The following is a 26,202-nucleotide window of genomic DNA, read 5'->3' as shown; positions in this document are numbered from 1 at the left end:
CAAATAATGAAGAATCTCCCTGGTAGCACAGAGCCAAAAGTGCTTTCACTTCAGGCCAGAGCAATATAAAATTTGCCCGAATTACAACTGTCCGCATTGATGGAGTCATATTACATCCTGACTCAAAAAGCAGCAATTCCTTCTCTATGTCTTGCTCCATTAACTGGCTCTGTTGTGATCTTGTAAAGTAAGCAAACCAGGACAGCTAGATGCTAGTTGGCTTATGTTAGTTCAATTGGGAGCTTTTGTACTGGCTTGTTAACAACACCATGAAAATACTTAGTCACCCACTGTTATTTCAGTGATTGAAGAGCTACACGCAGCCCCTTTTTAATCAGGGCTACAAAGACTCTGCACACATTCAGTGATTTTGGAATGGAATGGAATGAATTTTTTTGTGGAATGTGGATCAGCAGTGAACGCACCATCCAGATCATTTAAATGACAGTGACACCCTGCAAAAACTGTGTGACACTGACCTGACAAAACAGAGAACGGCAAAACCTATTGGAGTTTTGGCATTTCTGGATAGTGGCCAGGATTCAAAATGGATAAATGAATAGAGGACTCTTGTTTTTCCTAACTCCTGCTTTTGTGTTTGGTAGATTCAATTGTTATTTAAGCTCATAAGTTAGATCAGAGGTGTGTAGATAAGAATATCAGAAGATGCATTCATAAAAGACATGCACTGTGATTCAAGATTCACATATTACAGCATACTGCTGTTATCAATGAATGGTTTCATGCTGTTAGCTATCTTTATTCATAACACTCAAATCACAAGTATACAAGCTATTAAGAGAGGAACTGTCAGTGAGTGTGCCTCTGATTGCTAGCTGACAGGGTCTCAGTTTTCATAAATATATTCCTGGTGCCCTAAGTCACAGCGGCAAATTTAAACAAAAAAGACAAGAAAAAAACTTCATCTTAATTTTAAAATGCATTTTAATAAAAATGAACTGTATTCCTATTTCACCCCCAAAATGTTCAAAAACTGCCTGTAGGTGAGAGTAATCTCTTAAACCTACATTAATGGAATATCTGCACGCATTTTTCTATTATAACCATGAAAATGGATGAAATATTGAATGAATCTTTAAGGGGATAATAAGTGGGTCATATTATTAGGCATTATTAGTGCATACAAACCTACAGAATGGAAGTTAAAAAGAAGTTAGACAGTGTAAAGCAGAGTGGTATAGCAAGGGTCCCTTCATGTCCTACGCCATGCATTAGATGCACACTGCTGTACAGTGACTTGCTGTGTTTATATTACTCGTATCCACTGTCACACTTCAGGCCCCTCCCTAGTTTGACCCAGTTTCCCCCATGTTGTTGACTCGCAGCTTGGATAGAGAAAACGTTTCTGTGTACCTAAGCGCAGTGCCACCCATCTTCAACATCGGTCCCACCCTATTACACAAACCTTGTTTTGCTTTTTTTTTTCTCCCTATTTTCTATGGCCAACAACCAACACTTAAACGCCCGTCTCCCAGGATTCCAGCCCATGAGAGTGGGAGAGGCAGGAATTCGAGATAAACAACAACTGTACAACAGACGGGTCCCTTGTGTATCGGCTTAGGCCTCGGCAACATTTGACAGCAACACCCAACCTCGCTTGCGGTGACTTCGAGCAGCAATAAAACCACACCCTCCAGGAAATCGGCCCCGAAAAACAGCAGTTTCGTGGGACAAGCCTATGAGATCTCAGAGAGCTATGACGTAAGACGGGTGGCTCTGAATGAAGCCGCTGTAGCATCCAACTGGGCTACGCCACCTGGACTGGAGGCAAGAGCAGACAAAGATCTCACACTTCAGACAGGCTCCTTTCATCGTACAACCTCCTTCCTGATGACCGGGAAGGCATCACTGCCGCCGGCTGTTCCCCCCACACACTCTGTGCGGAGGAATAATTTCAATGAATCATTTTTTTTTCTTTTCATGGTTGACCTCAAGTGGAGGTGAGCAGACAAAGACACAGTCTGAACGCAGGAAAGCTCCACTCTCCTTTCTATATATGAGGAGTGTATTCAGCCCATAAATGAGGAGACGCGCCGGTAAATGAGGAAGAGAAATGTCTCCATTAATCAAGTAAAGATTTATGAGAAATTTTTATGAGCTGGTTATTTCAGAGGAAAATGCAGAGCTTTAGTGCTGAAGGTGGGCAACAGTGCCATGCCTGTGTTAGATAGCTGACCTTACAGTGAACCTTGCCGAAGGGCTAGTGTTGTAATGCATGGTGCTGAAGGGTGAGAGGGGGTCTCTGCTCGAAGTACCTTTTCCCTGACTCCGGCCTTCCTCCAGCAGAGGTAGCATGATGGTGGAGTTGATGTTCCCCGGGGAGCGCACGGCGGTGTACATCAGGGGCACGGACTGCACCACCACAGGGATGCGGTGCACCTGGCTGGGCAGCTTGCCGGTGTGGAGGTTGACGGGGCTGGAGGGCGGCGGGACGGGGTGGATGATGTGCAAAAACTGCTGGCCCCTGGCCCGGGAGGGCGAGGCCACCAGGGGGCCCGGCGTTAACACCGTGGGCACCCCTGTGGAGGAGGAGATGGAGGTGATGACAGAGGGAGAGGAGGAGGAGGAGGAGGAGGAGCAGGAGGACGGGGAGAGGGCCGACGTCACCGGAGAGGACCGGGATGAGAGGGTGCCTGACGGGGGGGAGGTCCGGGCTTTGTTGATGGACAGGTCCACAGGCTCAGTTTGCGTGTGAAACTGCTCAGGGGAGAGCAGGTCTTCTGGAGGCTCAGGCTTCACTTTGCTCAACAGCAGAGGGACCGTCTCCATGTCCGGGTAGCTGCGCACCTTTGGGGACTGTGAAGGAGAGAGAACAAACACCGATGCAATTTAGACCTCCAGGTCTGAACAGAACATCAGCTATGCATGTACATATACGTGTATAGATAGATAGATAGATAGACAGACAGACAGACAGACAGGCACGCAGACAGACAGACAGACAGATAGACAGACAGATAGATAGATAGATAGATAGATAGATAGATAGATAGATAGATAGATAGATAGATAGATAGATAGATTGATTGATCGATCGACATAGGGAGAAAGAGGGAATTTGCAAATGACTCAAGAAGGACAACTTCTACAAAAGTGGACAATTACTGAAAGTAGGTGATTAACGTTTTTGAGGCATTATGCCAAACAGTTTCCCTCAGGAATTCTTCTTTGCAAATTCTTCTTCTTTATGTCGCAATGACCAGCGGGGGCCACGTCCAGCTTTTCCATTTGCTCAGCCGGCCCGATGAAGGAATATCGAGATTGCCCGATAACAAAGGCGTAAAAATGAAAATAATAGGGATGGCTGTGGGAGAAGGGGCTGGAGAAGGCAGACGTCGGTTATCTCTCCCTCCTGCTTTTCATCACCCCAACAGGAACACATCCCCTCTGGCTCCGCTAATATCTCCCGTCAATCTCTCCTCTGGGTTTGGAAAAACACCGCGCGGGCCCAGTTTCCTGACCCCGCGGACTCCCGAAAAGCTATTCTCGTCGGATTGTTTAACTTCTCCTCTGCTGCTCGGCGAGAAATCAAAACCCCACGCCACTCCCTCCACCGTGAGGAGTGTGCAGCTCAGAGCTGCTCCAGTGAATAAATTAAGCTTTTAATATTCATGTTTGCTCTCTCGCTTCTCCCTTTTGATCGTTTTCACATCCATGTCAGCTTTGTTCCTGCATAAACCCACATCCCTTAATACTGTGGCCAAACACTGTCCACACATAGGTATGAGACAAGTTGTATATAAACACAAACTGAACTGATACAGACCAATGTGGATATGTGGCTTTAAGTGCCACTCTATGTAAACAGCAAAAAAAAAAACCAGCGTAACTGGTACGGCAGTCTTGTAGGGAGCCTCTGTATGAAGCACAGTAAAAACTATGCTTTGGCATGCTCATAATCTTGGGGGACCGACTTGTTAAGTTGAAGAAAAAAGTTTTAAAAGTTTCCAAAAAGCAGATGTGAAAAATGCCCTTGCGGTGTATTTTGACATTACTTTGTTTAAAGACCCGCATTTCTTTCTGTGCGCGTAATGCTGGACGAACACCAGGCTGCGATGAATTACTGCAGTTTTGTGTGTGAGCGCTATTTTTAACCCAGACTTCTACAGTCATTTCTAACCTACAGCACAGGAAATGTCACAATCTCATGAATCAGCAGCTCTCTCGCTAAATACATTGGACTCCATTTCGTTTTACATCAGACGCAGCGCGGCCTCTGACTTCAGTTTTAAGGTTAGATCAAAGTTAGAGGCCGAGTTCACGCGGGTCCCCGCCCGCTGAGTCACGCGTGCATCAGTACCTGGCTGGCAAAACAAATATACAAGCAACAAATAAAAATCATCATAATGGCCTGAGGGATATGAACAGTGGACCATATCTGAGGTCACTGCGTGTAGAATGAAATACACTGAGAGAGAAGTCTGAGAGAAGTTTTCATTTGAACAAATATATAAATAAATACAAGCTAACGCTACAATTAAGGAATACTGTGTTAACTACTCAAACCTTTCAACAGGACTTTTTGATATTACTTGCAATAGAATTACTAATCTGTATTTGTTCATTATTGCTTTGTCTTTGTGCCTAAAAATTGTCCTGAGAAGAAATGGATCGATAACACTAATAAATAAGACTCGTGTCCTTATAGTGAAAACATTAATCGCGTGACCTCAGCATAAGAAGTGCAATACGCTGTAAATTCCCAAAACAGAAGACACATGTTTGTGTGGTGGGAGACACATGGTAACAGACTTGCTTACAGACTGTGCTGAGACATTGAGGGCAGAATTTTCACGGCTGTGGTCTGCAGTAAGTTTATGTCATTGGACACAGCACACTTCAGATCAGTAGGTAAGAGATGAGAGAGAAACCTCACAGGGTCTTTCCGAACACTCTCGACAACAATAGAGGTGTTCAGCCTCTGCTGGTAATAAAGGACATGCAGGTACCTCCTTTTTATTCAGAAAACATCGATGAAAACTGTAATTCACATTGCAACCTGATTGTGGTTGGCAACATGCAAATGAAAACCGTGCAGAGCTTTATTTTTATCATTTTATCAGTGAGGCCTTTAATGGTATGTCAATCAAAGCAGAGACTTTCCCCTCTTATCTCAGCGGCTTCACTCTACCTTCAACATTCAAACACTCACCGCATTCAGGCAGGGCTGTCAGAGACCAGCAATAAAAAAGCTAAAAGCACATTTCGGCTAGCGTAGCTGACAATTAGCCACTGTCCAATAAGCTGTGCCGTCACGAGGGAGAAGCACTCACTCTCTGCGGCCAGACGTTGACTGTGCCATCCTTATCATTTTAATGAGACCCTCCTTTTATCCGCATGTGAAGGGTCCCTGTCAGAGTGAAACCGGAACGGCCGCAATCGCAATTTCTCCAAAGCAGGGTGGCGGGGGCTCGATTCTGACGGCTCAAAACACCCGCAGTTTAAAGTTTTCTCTGATGATGTCTTCACCCTGTCAAATTCAATCATATTCAGCCTGACTGCTAAGGTGCTGAGTCCTTAACTTTCAATAAAACATAGCATGTATCGATAAATATGTAATGCTGTTATTTCTTAAGCTCTTGTACAGTATTTTTTTAATCATGATGTTCTGATGTTCTTAGGATGATGTGTTAAATTGGACATAAATGTAGTATTTGCATAATTTCATAAATTTTTCAATACTGTAAATGTGCCATAGATTGCACTCCCCCTTACCCATGACTCAGGGTAACCCCAGCTGTAAACCCCCAATTTGGATGCCTTGTATTATCTATCATAGTTTTTGTTCTTTGAACATGTGTGTGAGGGATCATTTTGTTTATTTGATTTGAAAGGCAATGTTGTGCCTCAATGTTGTTGTGAAATAATAAAGCCTGCATGTTCTGTGCAACAAATTATGGTATTTTGAAGGGTTACTGTCACAATCATTAACAGCAGCTGCAAAAGGTCATAATAATTTACCTGGCTTCTTCACATATTCTCTATTACCCAGTTTATGCATCATTTTTATGTGATGTTGCCCAACTTCACTGATAAGGGGTCCAGGGTTTTTAACTGAGGAGTCAACTCAGGATCTTCTGCATTTAAAGTGGTGCAACTCTGAGGACCTGAAAAAGACACTTTACAGGGGCTCCTGACTGTCTCAGTTACTAAGGTGTTTGTTCCAAGAGCAGGCAGACTCCTGGAAAAGCATAAATGCATAAAAAACCCTTCGCAGTTTTGCATTTGTTTCTTATTGAAAGTGTCACATGGTTCATGAAACCAGTACAGCCTTTGGCACTGTCTCTTCAGAATCATTTAGTCTTGTCTAATAATAATCAGATTATTTCCCTCTGTTAAAAAGCAATGTCCTGTGTGTTGAATTTGATTTTTTTTTTTTTTTTTTACAAAATATCATTATATTCGCACTTCACAAAATGTTAAGAAACTCCGCAGATTTGGGATTAAAAAACAGCTGCCTTCACTGAATGACACACTGCTGCATTCCTGTATGTGTCGTCTTGATCTTCTTTTCACTGCTAGTCTGTTCTTTCAGCTGTCTGCCCTGGACAGTGATATCTTTCTAGCGCCATGAAGCATTACAGTACTTAAGTACTTGTCATGAATCAACGTGATGAGCACTTAAAGGACCGTTCCCGGTGATTTAGTGAGACTGAGGGTCACGGGGTGAATCTGTTGTCACATAAAATCTGGATTTATTTTGATATGAAGATTTATAGGTATTGAATACATTTCTTTCACTGTGCACCGGATTGGAAGTGATTCCTTTGACAAACAGGACGGAAATTCTTTCCATCCACCTTTCCCGACAGCCACAAACATGTGAATAATGATTTACAAAAAGATTAAAAGGGTAGAACAGGGTTTATCTGTGAAAAATTCTTTTACAACCACTTACATTCAAGTTTTCAGCTTACTGTGATCAGTGTTTCTGTCTTTAAACGTTGACTTTGAAACACGCAAATTCATATGTTCATAGTATTTTACTTCACGTGGAATAAATATACCAACAGTAAACTGAAACTAAGATGCAAATACATTTCAACCAGCACAAATATCTGATCATGCGAAGGTTAATGATGAAGGAAAATTCCATATGCATTCCAGAAGAACGTTCAGAGTCACTTGAATCAACACCGAGGCGTTAAAATTATCCCGAGACAATGGAAGGAAAAACACACAGAACTCAGCATCCGGCATGGAAGAACATGCATGTGCGATATTTTAATGACCACATTTGTCCATTTATGAATATGTAAGGAGCTCCACGAAGCTTCAGCGTGTGCATTCTTGTGTGCTGAAGACATTGCTTCCGCTCGCTGAGAATTCCACTTATTTGCATAATCCTTCCGCTCATTTGCATTGCCACAGCACTGCACGGGGGCTGCAGACATCTGAATCCCCGGCAGCCCATCCCACTGACCTGCAGAGCGGTGAGTGCTTTTTGTCTGAAAAGAACTCTACGCTGGCGCTGTGACTCTCGCTCAAATCTGTGAGCAGTTTTTGCTCCTATGGTCACAGAAAATGTAAGGGTTTTGTTGTTGTTGTTTTCAAGAATAATCCATAGCACTAACTTTGTGTAGTGAGAAGAAAAATATTAATTTGTGTACAGAGCACATTGTGATCTGCCGTGCTCTTTCCCAACCCTTTCCCTTTCAGGAGAAGAGCACAAAGGCCCTTTTTCCCCAGTTAAACCCTTTCACCTTTAAAACCAAACAGAATACCCCCCCTTTGCAATCTGTCCCTGCTGCCACACAACTCATTGGGAGTTAATGATCTGTTAAGTAGGGATAAATACAAGGGGAGCCTACCAGCATGCCCTGGGATCAGCACTTCACATCCACTACTGGTGGAAAGAATGCCGGGCCTCTGTTTTTGGAATTAAATATATCATTAGGCCTTGTAAGTGCCATACCGAGTCACATTCACAGTTGCATGGCCCTGGGACACAGTGGAGTAAGTCATTCGCTGTGGCTGTTCAGGGTCATGACGTGAGTTATGAACTGAAGTAAGTTCAGTACTGCATTTTCAGATTGTAGCCTTTGCTTGAAAGCATGGCTTTAAATTCAACACAAGAGCCGCAGCAACTGAATTGATCATCCTCCATACGGTTGGGAGTTACAGAATGGAACCGCTCAGCTGGTCAGTGTTACATACGGACAGGGCGGGGTGGGGTGGGGTAGCTGCGTGATGGCTAACCTCTGATTTGCATGTCCTGTGTGTGACAGCACTGGGCCTGCGTGAGGTAGTTTCTCAGGTTCGCCCCAGGTGGGATTTCAATGTCCCTGCAAAGGCAGCGTGTGCACTGAGTTCAGGTAAAAAAATGAGTCCGGTGAGGAGAGCCCTTTTCCTTGGGCAGACATCTGTGAAAGGACATTGCTGGCAGAATAATGCTGTGGTGTTTGTTTTGTATTAAGCTCTGGTTTAACTTAAACTCAATTTCTCAGAAGGTTCATGAGGCAGTTGGATCCACCTTTGCAAATAGTCTCATAAGCATCTAATTTAATAACTATGATTTTGTGAGATATATGTGTATACACACACACACAAACATTCACACACGCACACACACACGCACACACACACACAAATATACAGAATAGAATGTAGAATAAAATGCACCCTAAACAAATCTTAATTTAAGATTATCAACAACCAAATCAAAATTTACACTAAACTTAAACACTCACCCTTATAAACATATATGAAGGTAATGTTAACTGTTTGTCAGCAATAGAAAAGGAGAAACCTCTCCTTCCTTGCCATTTTTCATTAGTTCACACGCATCCTGCTCCGTCGCCTGCCTCATTCCTGAGATACTGGTTAGCCTGGCGAATCTTCTGAACGGCAAGTCGCCCACTTAAGAAGGCGGGCCGTTCCCAGCAAGGCCTTGGCAGTGAGCCACACGAGCGAAGGCCGTGTTTCTGCTGTGCGCAAAGCCTGTTGTTCTGAGAAGGCACGTAGATTAGCTCAGCACACTTCAAAGCCGGGCCTGTGAAGCCCGCGCATATCCTGCAGCAAAGTGATGTCACCGCACACGTGGGAATCGGCTCCACGCAAATGCGTTCAACGGCGAGAAAACCACAGAGCCTGAGCCGCTGAACATTTAAAGGACAGCCTCATGGATAGCTGCCTCATGCAGTTCCACATTCCAACACGGTTTAGCATGCTGGGTTCTCTTATGGATTATCGTGGCAATGGCATATCAAAAACCTTGCCGGTTTGATTCCCCACTGGTGTACTGCTGTTGTACCTTTACCCCTGAATTTCCTTAGTAAATATGAGTGTCTCCCTGGAAAATAACATTGGCTAAGCAACTAAACATAAAGGTGGTTCAGGACCATTGTATATTAACATGAAACCTTGCATCCAGAAGGTTTCTGGTTCATATAACTGGTGTGGCACTGCTGTTTCACCCTTGGAAAAGGAATGCAACCTTTAATGTTACTTTCATGCATACAAGTACATACAATGCGCTTGCATGAATCAATCATATATAACAATAAAAGCTCTTACAGGGCTAAGCAATTAAAGCAAATTATCATGAATGATGTAAAAACATACTTCCACCAAGCTCTGGCATTAAAATACCAAGAGCAAAAAACATCCTCAAACCATTTATCACTGGATATCGCATCTTCTTCACACATTGAAACGGACAAAAGGAACTGAATTCCACCACAGCATCATTAAGGCATTGCTTCTGTTGCCTAGAAACAGTACAAGCCAATCTGTAATGCTTATTTTAAAAAAACCTACTAATATTTTACAGCAAAGCAGTGCACTTCCTCACCAATGCTGAATATAGTACCAGGATTTGTTTCCATTGAAAACTGGCATTCTTTAAGTGCTTCATTGAGATTGTATTACAGGAATGTTAGACGAATCTCACTCAGTTATTGGAGTTAGTTGGGGGGTTGTGGGTAGATTGAGCAACAATATTAAAATAGAACAGCAAATTTTCCCTCCTCTTTATCACTGATGAAATTTTGGCCAACCTTGACTGGTTTATTTCTGTTCAGGTGTGAGTGGCTGATCTTGTCCAGGTTGGTTTGTACCACTTTGGGAAAAGTGAGGGAGGTCAATCATGCGGATGATGAAACAGCTGTTTCCATACATGTTTTATACTGATTACTCATGTGGTGTTTGTGAGATCAGGCACTGCCAAGACGATTAGCTCTACCCCTATTCGTCCCCAGATGGAAACGGTTTAGACCTATTGGCAGTCATTTGTGTCTGATTGCGTCAACACTTTAAAAGTAAGGTCAGGTGGTCTGGCATCATGTGACAGGAAGTGTATTTGGGGAAGCGTGAACAGAGCGAGCCCCCGATTGTCTACCAAGGAAATGACGGTCTCCCTACCCATCAGTTTTTGTTCTGCTGAGAAGGATGCACTTGGGGGGAGTGTGTGTGTGTGTGTGTGTGTGTGTGTGCGCGGGGGGGGGGACCCGCGAGAATTCCTGGCCCAGCTGCGGCTCTCCGCAGTGCTCAGCTCAGTAATGACTGGTATTAGCCCTCGTGGACGGGGTCTGGGAGTAATTATGAGCATCGGAGGGAGGAGAGCGGGGAATTGCCCGGAAAACAATGGCTTGCTCACCCCTCGTTCAGATTCCAGAGGCTCTGCTTTGACTCTGACTGCAGGCATCCCGTCCAGCATCAGCATCCTGTTATTGATGGCGCCTGTGGAGGGGGGGACAGCGAAGAGGTGTAAGAGACCAGGTTACACTGCACACCCCACATGGTGTAAACACATCATCCTTCAGTATTGGTGTAAAGATGACCATCATGTCCACAGTCATTGCAAGTGTGTCTGTATGTGGATAAAAAAGTTTCCTTCTGCCCTGCAGAATTGCTTACAGTAAAGAACACTATTGCACCTTTATGTACTGTGTAGAATTTAATACTTTATGATTCTGCATATTGTAACAGTACACTTTACAGTAGATGAGATATAAACACAGCGGGGTATATGCATATTATAGTGATATTAAATCTGTCACAAAGAGAACATTGTTACTCAATTAATAAGTGCATACTAGGACGTTTTCCATACAATTCGGCATTCACCATTCAAAGATGGCAATACCTACCACAAAGTCTTATTCCTGGACTGTATTCCATTAAAGAAAAGCAAAAAAGGACGCTGCTGTCAAAAATTGCCTTGATATTGCCATTCAAATGACACACTTTGGCATGTCTGTTCATGAACAGGTGGAGAGGACTGTACAGTAAGATGTGTGTTACTGACTATAGATTTTCAAGATGCTTCGTCATTTTATTAATGCAAGATTAAAAAAGATAATAAACAAATTAAACAGTCATCATAGCATCGTGCATTGTCTAAATATAAGGGAAGCACTGGAGCACCCTGTCTTCATGGAGCACCTGTGGAAAATCTATCACATGTTGGCTAGGCAATGCTAACCGTGATAGATCTTCTGTGGTTGAGGATGTGATTAACATGTCTGGTTCCATTGGCAAAGTAACAAAGTTCAGAGTTTGTCTCGTTTAAAACTAATAAAACACACAATTTTGTCTGCAGTGAAGCAAAGCAAGTCACTGTCCTTGTTTTAGCCGTTCTCGCTGACTAGATGCCTCAGTAGGTCTAGCCTAGTATACAGCTCATACCAAGCAAAGCCTGTGTCTCTCACAGCTAATTTATAGCTGATCTCCTAGCGGGTTTGTTTAATTTTCTTGGGCCTTGTTTTGGAGTTTCCGCCGCATGTGTGCAGCAGAACGGGGTAGAAGCAACAAACAGTCATGTTGGCATTCGCCCTCAACACAGAGCCCCCCCTCTCCAACCCCCAACTCCCCCCCCCCCCACCCCACCCCCCAATACGCGGAGAAGGGGCAACTCATGTCATTAACCTCTCCGGATATCTCAGGAGGGAACTGGTTTCACAGCGCAGCCACTGCTCAAGAAACACCCCTCAGGCGTCTTCGTGCGCGGACAAAGGAGGAAGTGGCAGGGTAGCCGAGACTACGTTGCCCGCACGAGGAGGAAGGGGTGGGTGGGGGTGGGGCGGTGGCGGTGGCAGCGGTGGTGGGCAGAGCGAGAGGACACAAAGGGAGATAGGTTTAATGAACTGTTAGAATCTGATTACAAGCTAATATAGCTCTTGGAACGCCGCGGCAATATTAAGCAGATGAAATGCCTCAACAAGCCTCGTCAGCGAGCCACTTCTCCTGTCTCCTTATCCTCAGTTTCCTGTGTTCAAGCTATTTAAAGAGCCTTTAACAGAGACATTTCAGTTAGCATGAAAAAGGATGCAGACATGCGCACTTTCAGCGTGACGAAATTAAGCTACTCCAGAAAGCCTGAAAAATCCCGAATCTTCCATTCTTATGTCCAAAATGAATGCAAACTGTGATTTTTACTTCAGGTCAGGGGAGATGTGATGTCCCATGGATGGGGTCTCTGTCATAACCAAAATCAATGAGCGGAAGATTGTCACCTTGATGTGGGACCCGTGAAGCCCACTGCAAGGGAATGTGTTTCAGAGTTCACACAGAAGGTCAGAATGCAGAATCCCTCCCGCTTCTCGCAGGAGGCTGCGCTGTACCTTTTAGAGAAGACGGGGAGAAGGAGAAAAGCAGAGGCAACACAAGTCTCCCTCAACTGGTGATGTCCTGAGGTAACCCACACTGTTATTATACTAGCCGCCATTCGCCAAAGAATGCAAGCAAAGCGAATATGTTCTAAACATCGCTCTTACACTCCGCATTTGGCACCGTGAGCCAGCTCTGGTTTTTTTTCCCTCCGAATTTGATCAGATCTTCTCAGATGAAAGTGCAGATATCGCACGTCGTCAGGCTTCGCAGGATGTCACGCGGACAGAAGGCTCAAATCGAGGAATCGCAGACTGTCCTACTGAAAGACGGCAAGCTACATCTCCAGTAAGATTGCACAAAAGGGCCTTTCAGTACAATAATATGCTTTTGGCTTTCAGTGTTTTGTCTGTTGAATGGTATATGCCACACTAACTACAGGTATCATCCTCAAATTCACTCAGTAGGTTCAATTTCTCCTGAAATTATTATTGCTTATTTATGATATTGTATGCTTTAATTATTTGGCCTGCATTAATAAATCTCATCCACCCATCCATCCATTAATGGTGTGTCTCCGTACAACTAAAGCTGCGGTTGGACTCGCTCTATACGACTGGGAATACTGGAGAACAGACAGCCTGCAGAGGGAAACAGGCTGGGTCTTTCCTGCAGACAGACATCGGCTCTATAATTCTCTATAATTATAACACAAAGCAGTACGTGACAGCACACCCGCATCAATCGCACAGCTCCCTAAACTTCCTGTTACACCCTCCACTGAATGCACAGGGGGCTTCAGCTCCTACACACAATGCCTGCGTGAACCTCACCCCGTTTTGCATAGACAAGCAACCCTACAGAGATTGATGTACACAGATTAAATTGCAGGGCCCTGTACGGGCCACCAGTTTAATTTGTGTGCCACCTATTAAAAATAAGTGATTATAAATTAGATGTAAATGTAATTTCAGTTATGAAAAACATATACATGATGAACACCAGCATATCTTGCAAGCTAAGGCTTTAGGCAGATAAGATGAAGTCATGTTGAAAAAATTGTACAGAATTAATAACTTATTTATTACAATTGTACCAGATGTCTGATAGAAATAAGCATGAAAACAGGTGAAATAAGCATGAAGACAGGTGAAATAAGCATGAAGACAGGTGATCGCTCAAAAGGATCTAAACTCTTTGTTCCCCACTTTCAATGAAGTTCCACATTTGTCAAGAATATTTCTCTCAGAAATAAGTAGTAACGAGCAAAGATCAATTGTTTGTGACTAATAGGCTATAGATACATTTAGAAGTCTAATCTTAACTATGAAAAAATTGCAGGTCCATTCCTACATGGATATATAAAATATTGCCCTTTCATAGACTGACTGCTGGTGTCTTCAAAGAAAAACTGCATATAATGTTCAAAAGCACCAGATTTCAGGCCTGTATTCGGTACATCTCTGGTTAAAATCTTGGAATTTCAGCGTGACTGGAGTGTCCTTTGGCTTCTGGTCTTTGTGGACCAAGATGGTGTAACCATGGAAACAGAATGTGCATTAAGACTGATGGAAACCGGTGCAATTTTGAGGAGAACATAAAGAGACCAGTTTTTCTTGGGTGACCACACAAATGTCAAATAAGGTTACCTGACAGAGGAAAGCAGTACTGTAGACTGAACATTCAGTGCCAGGAAGCGTAGGCTCTAATTATTACAAAATGGGGAGAGAGACCAGAGGGGTGAGGAGAGACTGGTCTAGGGGGTTTCTTTACTGGGCTGTGGACACCTATTTTGGATGCAAAATCCCTATTTTGTTTATCCTCCTTACAGATAGCTGTGATATTTTCTGTAATATTTAAGATAACAATGTGAATTTTAAAAAATTCAATTCTTTCTCTATTCTTACACATATTTATCACCATCACCAGCCTAGCTTGAACCAAATTTGGTTGCAGTATCCGCTCATAATTTTGATTTAACTCAGGAAGGCATGCAGCCAGGCTGTGGTCTCATACCCTGAATAAATATAAATTAATAAGTAAATATAAGGGCACTGCTCCCTTAAAGCAAGTGCAGTTTGTCTTGCCTGTTCTGTGTTAATTGAACTTCCAAGGAGATTATTCCTATTTCAGTCTGTATTATATCACAAGCTCATATTTTATGTCAGATACTCCAAAATGTTTTTTGTGGGATGATGTGGATGTGATCTTATCATTGAGAAAATGGAAATTTATGGACACTTTAAACTAATTAAATGGAACTGTGCATGTAGTCTACTGTTCTGCAACACCAGGCTACAGTTGACACTGTACAGTGTGCGGATCCATACGATTGCCTTCTTTGCGATTCTGTGACGTGGCGAGAGCCCGCGATTCTGCGAATGTGTAAACGACTTCCTCGAGGCTTGCCGATGACCTCTGCTGCTCAGAGCCAGTTCATCACCGGGACCGGCGACAGCTGAGAACAGGGGGAATGAGGAAGTGATCTTTTTTTCCATTCGCTAGGGTCTTCGTGTGTTTGTGTTACTTTGGGGGGTGCAATTATCCCATTCCCATCTCAGATAGGGTCAAAGGGAAGAATCAGCACAATTCAATGGAGGGGGGAGGGGCGTAATGATTAGGGATTTAATACTGTGCTGAGAGATGGTCTCGGCTGCCTTTCTCTGTTGTGGTTTAAAACACCCTGATGGCTATTGGTGCAGGTGAAGGCAATCCCCGTTGCAGTGGGTTAATGCCAAGGCAAGCTGAACAAACGACTAGCCGATCAATACGAGGTGACAGGCCTCTGAAGGAAATCTAACCTTCTGTGACCACACACCACCCACCCCCGCTGCAATCTCATTTAAAAATAGGCAGCAGTTTGCTTATATTGTGCCGCCAAGTTTATTGTGCAACTCTTACATTCTTCCAGCATGAACTTAACTGTGCTTCCTTGATGACGTCTTCAGTGATTGCCTTTCCACATTGGTTTTTTGTGAGGGTGTTTTTAAAATGTCGTAATCTACTCAAAATAAATGTAAATTCCAATCTGCAATTGTGTTTTTGTCAGAATGAGAATATACAACAAATGGCAGTCAAGCAAGAGAATCAAATTTAATAATGTCAACTAATGGCAGAACACAGTTTGCTTCTTTTCACTAGTTTATGGTGGGTTTCACTAGCCAGATTAACCTTGTCCCACCACTTTGGCACCCTTTAGAGGCTTGTAAAGTGCTTGTGAGTTCCTCAAATGATATCAGTGGTGGTATTTACTCAGTTGTGGGACTTGTCTTCAGATGCATGAGACTGTATTGGAGGATTACATTCCTTTTGATTCAGCACACCTCTGTGATGTCAGTGGATATATGCTTATCCTATATGTTAATCAGTGTTTGCTTTGCTGGGGTGCATTGTGGGACTTGTAGTGTAAAAACTGACTGGCTACATGCAACTGTATCAGAGGATTGCATTCCTCTCATGTCAGTGATCCTGTGTGCACACTAAGAATACTACAGAAAGCCGACCTCAGTGAAGTACATTCAGCGACTCCATAAAGGCTAAAACACATATAGAAAATACTAAAAGAAAAAATAGCTAGAATACCAAAGAAAATTATATCTCTCTGTGCTAGTTTGACACTACCACCTAATTTCTTTTTTTTTCTGGAAAAAAAAGTGCACATCTTTGTGGATGGACTTTGTTCCCACAATGCTTTGTTCCCACACTGAGTGCCCTGAGCAAGTCTGTGCATCTGTGACACAGAGAACAGTCGTGCTGCCACAGGCGGTGGGGGAAACAAAGAGGAGGAGTCGTGGGGAAAGTGGACCACAGCCAAAGCCACAGACGTGTACAGAAGACAACCCCTCCCCTGTACAACGAGGAGGAAAAAAAAAAACTGAAATGGGAAAATAGAAACTTATTATCATTATTGTTGTTATTATGGTTATTATTATGATGGTTATAAAACAGTATGAATCATACCAGTGACTTTTTCATATTTTCTCATTTACAGTACAGTTGCGATCGCAGCAGAGACTCATTTAAAGAACAATTGTTTCACTAAAACGTGCATTAAATAAAATGCTCTTTGGCCAGTCGTTCTTTTGCTGGTTGTTAGAGCCAGTAAGGCATTGCTCTTTTGCGAAACCCCAGCAATTGTTTCGCCACAATGTTGAATTGAAGGTGCGGGTCTGATGGGAGCAGAGGGTTGCCTCTGGCCCGAGTGTGTGTCTGACTGGGCTTACAGTCATTTCCCTTTCTCTGTGCCCCCAAACCCCCCAGAATGCAAAGAGTCTGCCAAAAGCAAACCCCAGCAAAGCCTCAGAGAGACTGCTTGCTGTTCGTGTTTGCTTACACACTGCACATAGACTTCCCTGTTCCTTTCCACTAAATTGTTACACAAGCCTTCATGATGTCCTATGGATGTTGTCCTATGGACTGTTACATAGTCCTATGTAGTCTTTATGAAGGCCAGATGTACAACTACATAGCACATTAACATACTATTAATGCAAAAGTAAATGTAATTCAGTGTAATACTACAAGCAGGCAGGTACAGTATTTGAAAAGTAAATGCAACCTGTGTGATTTTTATGAGGGATTCCATATGAGCATATCTGAAAGATTTGACGGTCTTTTTTACCTGAAAATACTGGGAATCTGATTGAGTAATTCTGTTGTGCTGTTCAAATATGTAAATTGCTTTCACCAGAGCAGCGCTGCCCACGCACACATCCCCCTCAGACAGCTCCACAGCAGAGTCTGTTCGACAGGCTCTCTGAGCAAAGGGCCCGGCAGAAGAGGAGTTCACCGCAGACGGTTGCACAAAAGGGCCCGGTCTGTCCGGCCGCGTCCTCCGCCGTCATCCTGACGACACACCGTATGAATTCAAACAGACCTCCGGTCATTCAAATTTCCACCACTCACTCGGCACCCCGGCACTGGGGCCAACTGTTTCTCCAGCCCTAGTTGTACTTCGGACAGCTTTTTTTTTTTTTTTTTTTTTTTCTCCTGCGTCTTCTTTTCTGGCACGCTGTGAATGACTTCAGATTTTCCATTTCATAAAGTGCATTTTCCTTGGCGGGCGAGCCAGCCAGAGGCTTTGGATGCTATCGGGACGTTTCTGGATCAGGCTCAGGAGATTTATTCTGTGCCGGTCTCGGTACCAGCGCAGACCCATTCTGGCCACGGCCGCTGCAGTGCGAGACACGGCTTTGTTCAGCCGCACACCCTGCGTACAGCTGGATAACAGTAATGCCTGCCTGTGGTTAACTTCTTTATTTTAATAACACAGACTTCTTCTCTTGACGGCTTTTGAGATCCCCGGTGTATGTTTCCTTTTTGAATACGCGGTACAGTGGATTAATAATTCATCATAACTTTATTTTTAAAGCACCTTTCACACAACCACTTGCAGCCCAAAGAGCATACAGAGAATAAACAATTACAAGCTTTTAATATATACGAGCAATAATGATAATACAAATAAAATACATGTAAAATAGGTCATACATGTTTGACATGTGGCATGTGTTAATGGCATAATATAGACGAAATTTCATACCTTAATAAAGATCATGATTCGACATTCTCACGATTTAACATTTTAACAGATTTATTTTTTCTAATCAAACTTTCTATTGATCGAAATCAGTCAAGACGCAGACGCAATTTTAAGGAACAAGTATGGTAACTTCACCTTTGTTTTTGCGCACCAAGTGGTCCGTGCCCCCCTGCAACGGGCCTCAACACTCGCAAAAGAGACTGGGTCCATTTATAGAATGGTGACAGCCATATAAACATGAAGTCCATTCCCCAAAAACACGCTGGCAAGAGGAAGTTGATTTACTCAGACGGAGTACCCAGGGGTTCCAGCTATTTCTGCTGAGGAGATACTGTGTCAGTAATGTGGCCCAGATGCTGTCCACTCTGTTCACACATGTAGAGGGTGTCTCAGAGAGGCACTGCTGGATCAGCCCAAGGCCAGGAATTTGCTCAGGTAAAGACACACTGAACTGTGTCATTGTAGCCAATAATTTGCTGTTTCAGACTGAAACAGAATCAAAATTAACCAAATTAACTGTGAAAGGCGTGCTTTACAAAATTAACTTCATCAATTAATGCGTGTTTCAATTAATAACATGATTGACTTTTTCAAATGAGTCAGTAAAAGTCACGTTAAAATATTGGCCCTGTCCTTGCAGCTGTTGAGCGATGACTCAGTTTTTAAGGTCTGTGCCAAATGAAAAGTTCATGTCAGTTTTGGTGTGAAAGTATTGTATGTTGATCCTGCTGAATTGTCTTTAAGCATATTTTCTTATGCTTAAGAAAGACTCTGTCTTTAGAATCAGTGTCTACCACACCCTTTTTCTGTGGAACTGTTGTATCATAATAACCACAAACGTTCTTCCCTCCCGTCCTAAAGGTTTCACTTGTTTAAACTTTTCACGTATGGTATCAGTCAGAAAAGCCAAAAAGTGCTCAGCGCGCCAATCTGCTTAGCTTCTTTAAGCTCAGGCAGTGCGTCTTATCTGCAACACAGCATTGTTCAAAACAAAACTACAAAGTGGAATCTTCCGAGGGTGTCTGAGGTTTACTCACTTCTCAAAAACAAGTCTGGCTTCCTGGGCCACGGTCACATTGCTAAATCTGTCTACACCAGAGCAGCTTGACCTCTGATTGCACTCACACACCACCATCGACTACAGAACACCCCCTTCAACATTAACAGTGCCAACCAACCTGCACACACAAGATTTCTGACAAGGCAAACAAAACATTAGTTTATCTGATTGGCATTTTTTTCTTATGAGCTTGGTTAATAAGAGTCCATCATTGACAATAACTTAATATTTACTAAACTTAATCCACTGCCATTTGTTGTAGTCAAATGCAAATGTATATGTCTACTCATTCAATGTAGAGTATGCATATACAGTACATTTCTATATATGTACATATTTTCCATATATGTATGGAAATGGTCTATCCAAGAAGAAAACTCACAGTCTGTCAGCATTTAGTACACCCCATCCCATCTCAAAATCTGTATACATCAATAATATTTGTTCAAAACAGACCTGAGATGACTCCTCTCATGCGCAGAGTATTGACCTGATAATACAACATTCACAATCAGTTAAGCAAGTGATTGTCTTTTTAAAGACTCAAACTACTGTTTATCTGTCCATGTAACACAAGAAATATTGATATGTATGCCATGCATACATACATATACAAATATGTGGGTGTGTTTGTGTGTGTGAACATGGATGTGAATCTGCCAAATAAAACAAGTAAATATTGACCCACGTATCCTGATTACAGAACCTTGTTGGATGAATTCTTAACATTTTTCAATCTCTGCAACCCATATCATAATCCTTGCCTAACATTGTGGTTCCCAAACTGAACAGAGTGAGTTTCCAATTAATTCACTTTTTGAGAAAATTTGGATTCCTCATCTGAATGCCAGTAACTTTGACTGGAACTGTTGTCTCATACTGCCAGGGATTGACTGCTCTCTGCTGTCAAACCGTACATTAAGGCTGGGACACCTGAACAGCACGTTTTCTATTAAGTACATTTTGTTAGAGGACTAAAGTTATCCTTACACACTCAAGCATTTCATAAACCACCTATTAACTGTTCATGTCAGAGACCCTCAGCATTGCTAGCAGAAGCAGCTGCAGTGCTAGTGATGGTAGTGGTGTTAGAAGAGGTGATTATTTAGAGACACATGAAGAGGTGACTGGACAGCAGTACAATAAAAAAAGCATTGTAGTATTAAAAAAATACTGAACAGCAGTTTTTTATTTTGGAAAAGTGTTGTAATTGTCCAGTTTTCTTGCACAAATGTGTTGCGCAATATTGTGCAACATTATTGATGAGTAGCTCTTTCAAAAAGAAAGAAAAAGAAAAAAGAAGGAGGAAAAAAAAAACGCATATTCTGTTATAGGAGGTAATGCACAACACAGAAGTGATCTGTCCTGCTGCTGGTGCAGTACACTGATGACAACTGCTTTTGCAGCACTGTAAGATCTACATTAAGTATGTACAGACACAGACCTACGTGATGTAATTTTGCGCATTTCAAAATACCAGTGGAGGCGATTTGCCTGCTAACTCGTTAGGCCGTGCAAACGCTCAGTGCAAACACCCAGTGCCCAGCTGTAATAAGCTTTGTAGGAAGCCCAAATGTGTTTAAAGTGAGGCCAAAAGTTAAGTCTTTAAGAAGATTCTGCATGCCAGTAACCAAGCACACTAACAAGTGTGACCGCAAACACCAGCAGACTGCAATAAATTGAACAAATGCCTTTTTGAGAAGTTAACTTAACTTGCAATCACTGGAACAGCCACTATGGAAGAATTCAAAAGGGAAACCAGTAATCGGAGGGCCATTTATATTGTTCCAGCTTTCACAAGGACAGCATGTAGACATCAGAGGATATATTATTATAGTTTATATATAGTTTTACCTTTGTTTTGTTATCCTTCATGATATTTTTATTATGTTTTTATTTTATTTCATTAAAATACAAGAAGTCCTATTTTTCTGGTTACATACACAATTACACACTCAGACATAGGCTAATTTTAAGATTATTCAGAGGGCAGTTAAAAGTTAAAGGATCATTTTAATATTCCACAGATGCACCAATCAAGAATCATAAATAATAGCATGACAGAACACAGTATGAATATACATATGAATGTGACAATTTGATGTGTAGGGATGTTAAAATAAGATACGCACTATGTCATAAGATAGACAAGAATAGGTCATATGCTACATGTCTCAGTATATTTTGATCTCCATCTTCACACGAACCGATTCAAAGCTGACCACCGACACTACTCAAAATTAGAATAGTACCATTCTCTGAAACCTACAACAGCATTGCCCTGCGTGTTTTTTAAGTAATTATTATTATTATTTAATTTATTTATTTTAAGCAGCTTGGGACCCCAAGGTTCACCCCCCGGCTTGCATGCCTTTCTCATGTGTTCAGCAGCTGTATTTACCTTTATGCACCACGCACCACGATTTTGTGTAAAGCACGTTGTTCTCATTTCTGACTACTACAGGGCAGGAAGCACTCTGCCAGTGCCTGCTAATTGAGGAGAGTTATGGCCCATGACTTTGGTATATATTATCACAGCTCTGCCAGTGTTAAATACTGTATAGCTATATAGTGGAATGCTGCTGGTTTGAAACAGAAACCCACATGACTGCATAATTTCCCCATAGGGGTTGATTTACAACTGTAAACAAAGTTCATAGTGATCCTGGTGACGCCGCAGCATATGGAGATTACAGAACCTGGCAACTACTTTGCAATTTAAGCATGAGCCTGCTCTACTTTTGGGCATTAAGAGTCAAAACTTTGTTCCAACAGTCATATTAAGTAGAAGAAGCCACCTACACCTCACCCAAAGGTTACTGTTCTAAGTGGGTGAACTTCAGTGAGCTTTCATAGCTAGGACACAACCTTTGCTAGAGTCCACTAAGCCCTCCTGTTTGTTGTTGTTTATCCAGAATTTTCCAATTAGAAACAAAATTGGTAAATTCAATTGACGAAACGTCTCTGTGAACCATATCTTGGAACCACTACTTGGAATTCAGCATTTCTTGCTGCCACTGTCTCTCTACAGTCACGCTTGCAGATATTGCTGGTACGGTGCTGACACAATGTCAGTTTTGAAATAAAAGAGAAACTGGTTGACTTGGTTTTCTTTCCCGCCTGGCTCAGCTGTTTTTTTTTTTTTTTTTTTGATTTAGTGCACAGGTGTGTCAGGGTAATCTGCCGTTCTGTCGTGTGTAACCTGGTCTCCTTGTTTTTTTTGGTCAGTGTCATTGTTTACACATCCCCCTCAGCGTGTGCGCAGTATGTCTTAAACACAGTAAACATTGCTCAGTAAACAATGCTTGGGATGGATGTGCGGGGCAGGGGTTGAGTACACCAAAGGACTTGCAAAGGGGGCATTTCGTTAACTTAACAGATGCCAAAATGCAAAAACAGGCCCAAGGGAACATAAAAACACAAATCATGCCAGATTTTTTGTGCCCTTAACTCTAAACAAACATGGAAGAGCATCCCTCACAAGTGCCTTTGTTAATGCAAGGTTTTTGAACGAGTGACATGTAGACCTTTGATAAGGCCATGTATGGGTCATTTGTGCTCTTTTTTTTTTCTTGGTCACTATCGGCTTAATATTGTTTGGTAAACGACACCGAAATCATAAATCACATTAAATTAGCAACAGGAGCTTTGTGTTCAAAACCCACCGAGTCAATATGTGTTCACTTTCTCTGTGGATAATGTCACTAAGTGGTCATGCAATTAGTCTAATTACAGCGTGTGCACGCGTCGCCAGCAGTAATGTGCTGCACCTCGAGATCGTCAAAGCTTTTTCCTGGTTTCACCTGAACAGGGCATTAGCGGTGCTAAAACCTGCTTCGTTTACTGGGTGCACTGGACGGAACTGAGAGTGCAGACATGTCTTCCTGGGTGACTCCTGTGCTCATGAATAGCTTGAGTTAGCAGCACTGGGGACACAGAACCTCCGTCAGTGTCCAGAGGTCACAGTGAGCACATACGGGTACAGTGCAGGGTTACGCCCCTCCAGCTCACTGCGGCTCAGCCTGTAGCCATACCCCGCTACGGGGTGGATGAGCACCTCATGGAGTAATGTTGAATTATTTATGTGCATAACAGACGCTTGTCCAGGGTTACTTAAATCTATTTTCATGGTATCTGTTTTTACAGCTAGGTATCTATGGAAACAATAAGAAGACTCCATGCTCAGTGGTACAGCAGCAGTGCTACACTTACGGAGTTGAACCTGCAACCTTCTGGCTATAAGCTCAGTATCAGAGCCAACACTCCACTGTGCCACTCCAGGAATGTCCCTGAGTCTAAAAAGAGTCTTTCAGATCTCAAACTGATTCAGCCAAAAGCGCAGTAAGCCAGTGACGGCTCAATTGAATTATGATTGATCTGGAGTCCGGCAACATGCATATATATTTAATTACACTTTATGTGGGCTCGAAATCATTGCCTCGAGAATTTAAAACTTGCCTAAACTGCTGAAAATAAAATGTGTTTTATGGGCCAATGCAGTGGCCTTTCTGATAGCACTGCGCACATCAATAATCTAATGTTAAGCAGAATCAGGCTCTACTGTAACCTTAACCACTTTGCTAACCCTGATCCTAACCTTAGCCAAGCTTACTGATGGACAGCTACGCTTTCCTCTGGCCCTTAGAGGCACTTGACTCATCTGTTTGAGCTCAACCCAGCGATTGAAATCAAAGCACTGAGCTGCTTGATTGCTATCTTGGACCCAGGGGCTGTATCTCCACTGATAACTGCTGGAAGCCGAGGAAAGAAATCAGCAACACTCAGCAATCAATACTAAAAGGAAAGGGCCCGTTTCTGTGAAGCGGCTACCTTATATTCCCATGGCTATAACTGCTCTTCGGCGCATCTCCTACTGAGAAAGTTGACGTGGGACCATTCTTGCACCTCGGTCAAGCCGTGCATCTGTGTTTGGAGGCGGTTTTTGAATGAAAGCTCAAGAGAAGTCAAATACTCTGTGATTGTGTTACTATAGACCCTGAAACACACTAAAATGCTGAACGGTAGCAAACACAGTGGTCATCGCAGTTGCACATCCTATGACAATTCCTGCAATTATAATGTATTATAATGTATTGCAAGTGTATTTCAGAACACATTACTCATTCATAATGAATTACAATGCATAATGAGCAATGACTTATTTTAAACACTCTTGACTAGTTTTGTCTGCATATAAACATTCACATGACGCCTAATGAGAATAATTATTTTGAAAAATGAATTATTTATTTATAATTATTTTTCCAAATGTCAAAAGGCGTTACAACAACCGCTCATTAGAAAACATTTCTTTCTTTACAACCTACTTTTATTCCAGAAGACAACTCTTGAATGCCTTTAAAATGAAGGTAGAAGTAAAATTGTGGTGCTTGAAGCTGCGGACCACCAGCAGGGACTTGCTGAATCCGCAGCTGTCACTGAGGTATGGAACCTCTGAGGCCCCGCTGTAGCGCCAGGTACGACCGCAGAGGTCAGCAGCCTGATTTTCGGGGGGTCAGTCTCACACTCACCCACCCCCTGCATATTAATGTGCCCTGCTGTCAGCGTTGCCCCGGTCCGCTTTCACTGCGTGTAACAGCCCTTAGCTAAACCCACAGCGTCTGCGCCGTTACAAGTGACAGCTAACCATCAATACCCGCGACTACTACGCTGGAAGTGAGCTCGCAGAAGATGACATGTCAGACACCACCCCTGCAGCACCCGCCCCCTCCACCACCACCACCCCCCCCCCAGCTCCCCCCCCCCCCCACCCACCCTGCACTTCCCACCCCCAGTGTCCTGCCGCCTCCTGAGCCTCAAAATATTTAACCCATTACTACCAGCCATCTCCTCACCACTCCGGAGTAGCCAGCAGCACTGGCTGTCACAAGCTGGCAAAAGCACACACAGTTCTCACATGCACAGCATCTATACTAACTGTCCAGGGTTTTTTAAGGGCATGGAGGTCCACAGTCTCTGCACACAGCCTCCCCCACAGACTCACTTTACACCTTTTCAAAAGAATGTCAAACTCTCACTGAGGACAAGACAAAAATGCCAGAGAAAAATGTAATAAACACTATTAAACTACAGAAATTAATACAGTCCACAGCTTTGTAGTTCACAAGACACATTTTCACAGAATTCCTTATACTTATTATTACCGTCAAGAATAATATTAACTTAACATGGCAATGATTAATGTGAGAGCATTTTAAGTATAACTGAGGCTGACAACGATGTACTGTAACAGTTCTAGCAATGACAGTCCAAGTTGCAGCGGGTGCCCCACAACACACATGCAGCCAAACAGCAAAGGGATGCTACATTTCCTCTGACTTCTTGCACAATAATGTTTTCTATCGCAACACAATGCACAGACGACAATGTAAAGGCAGGAAATATGGCTTGTCATTCAGTTTGATACTGCAGTGACAGCTGACCGTGTGCACAAAAGCAGACAGAATCCAAAAAAAAGGAAAAAAAAAAACAAATTAACAAGAGGAATAGAGGAGAGGAACGAGGAGAAATTAGGCACAGACCTTATCAGAGGCTGCAGAGCGGTGGAAACTGTTTTCCTTACAGAGTCCTCGCGCTCTCTCTCTCGCTCTCTGTCGCTCACTTGCGCTCGCTCTCTCTCTCTCTCTCTCTCTCTCTCTCTCTCTCTCTCTCACTCTCTCTCCGTTTCTCTCTCTGCCTCACTCTCTCTCTCTCCCTGTGACTCCCCTCCTTTCAGCCTCTCAGCTGCTCCGCACAGTTCTCAGGAAATGAATGGGGCTTACAGAGAACTGTTGTACTTGCAAATGACTTTCCGCGGTCACATGATCCGCTAAATGTAGGGTGGGCCAGTGGGTGGAGGCTTCATAGGCAAGAGAGGACAATATACTCTAAGCTTTAACAGCATGCATCAAATTACACGGGGCCCCTAGTGGGAGGTTTCCGACAAGACTGGTTAGCTCTCTCCTCAGAGCTCCGCTGTGTTGATGATAGAGTCCCTCCCCCATAAAAGGGAGAGAGGGAGGGAGGGAGG

General features: G+C 43.0%; 1 protein-coding gene across 1 annotated transcript in view; it reads right to left on the bottom strand.

Moving 5' to 3' along the window:
• LOC118789420 (Krueppel-like factor 12) overlaps positions 1 to 25,795 on the bottom strand; it is a 35,703-nt gene extending 9,908 nt beyond the window's left edge. The window contains exons 1-3 of the mRNA XM_036545834.1: positions 25,715 to 25,795; positions 10,619 to 10,701; positions 2,277 to 2,817 (exon numbers count right to left, since the gene is read on the bottom strand). Of these exons, the coding sequence (XP_036401727.1) occupies positions 2,277 to 2,817; positions 10,619 to 10,684 (607 nt within the window). The 5' untranslated portion in view covers positions 10,685 to 10,701; positions 25,715 to 25,795. The remainder of the gene's footprint in view (positions 1 to 2,276; positions 2,818 to 10,618; positions 10,702 to 25,714) is intronic.
• Positions 25,796 to 26,202: the final 407 nt, after the last annotated feature.

This window comes from Megalops cyprinoides, chromosome 14 (genome assembly GCF_013368585.1).
Source record: "Megalops cyprinoides isolate fMegCyp1 chromosome 14, fMegCyp1.pri, whole genome shotgun sequence".
Classification (NCBI taxonomy): domain Eukaryota; kingdom Metazoa; phylum Chordata; class Actinopteri; order Elopiformes; family Megalopidae; genus Megalops; species Megalops cyprinoides.
This window is presented reverse-complemented; position numbering and strand designations above follow the sequence as displayed.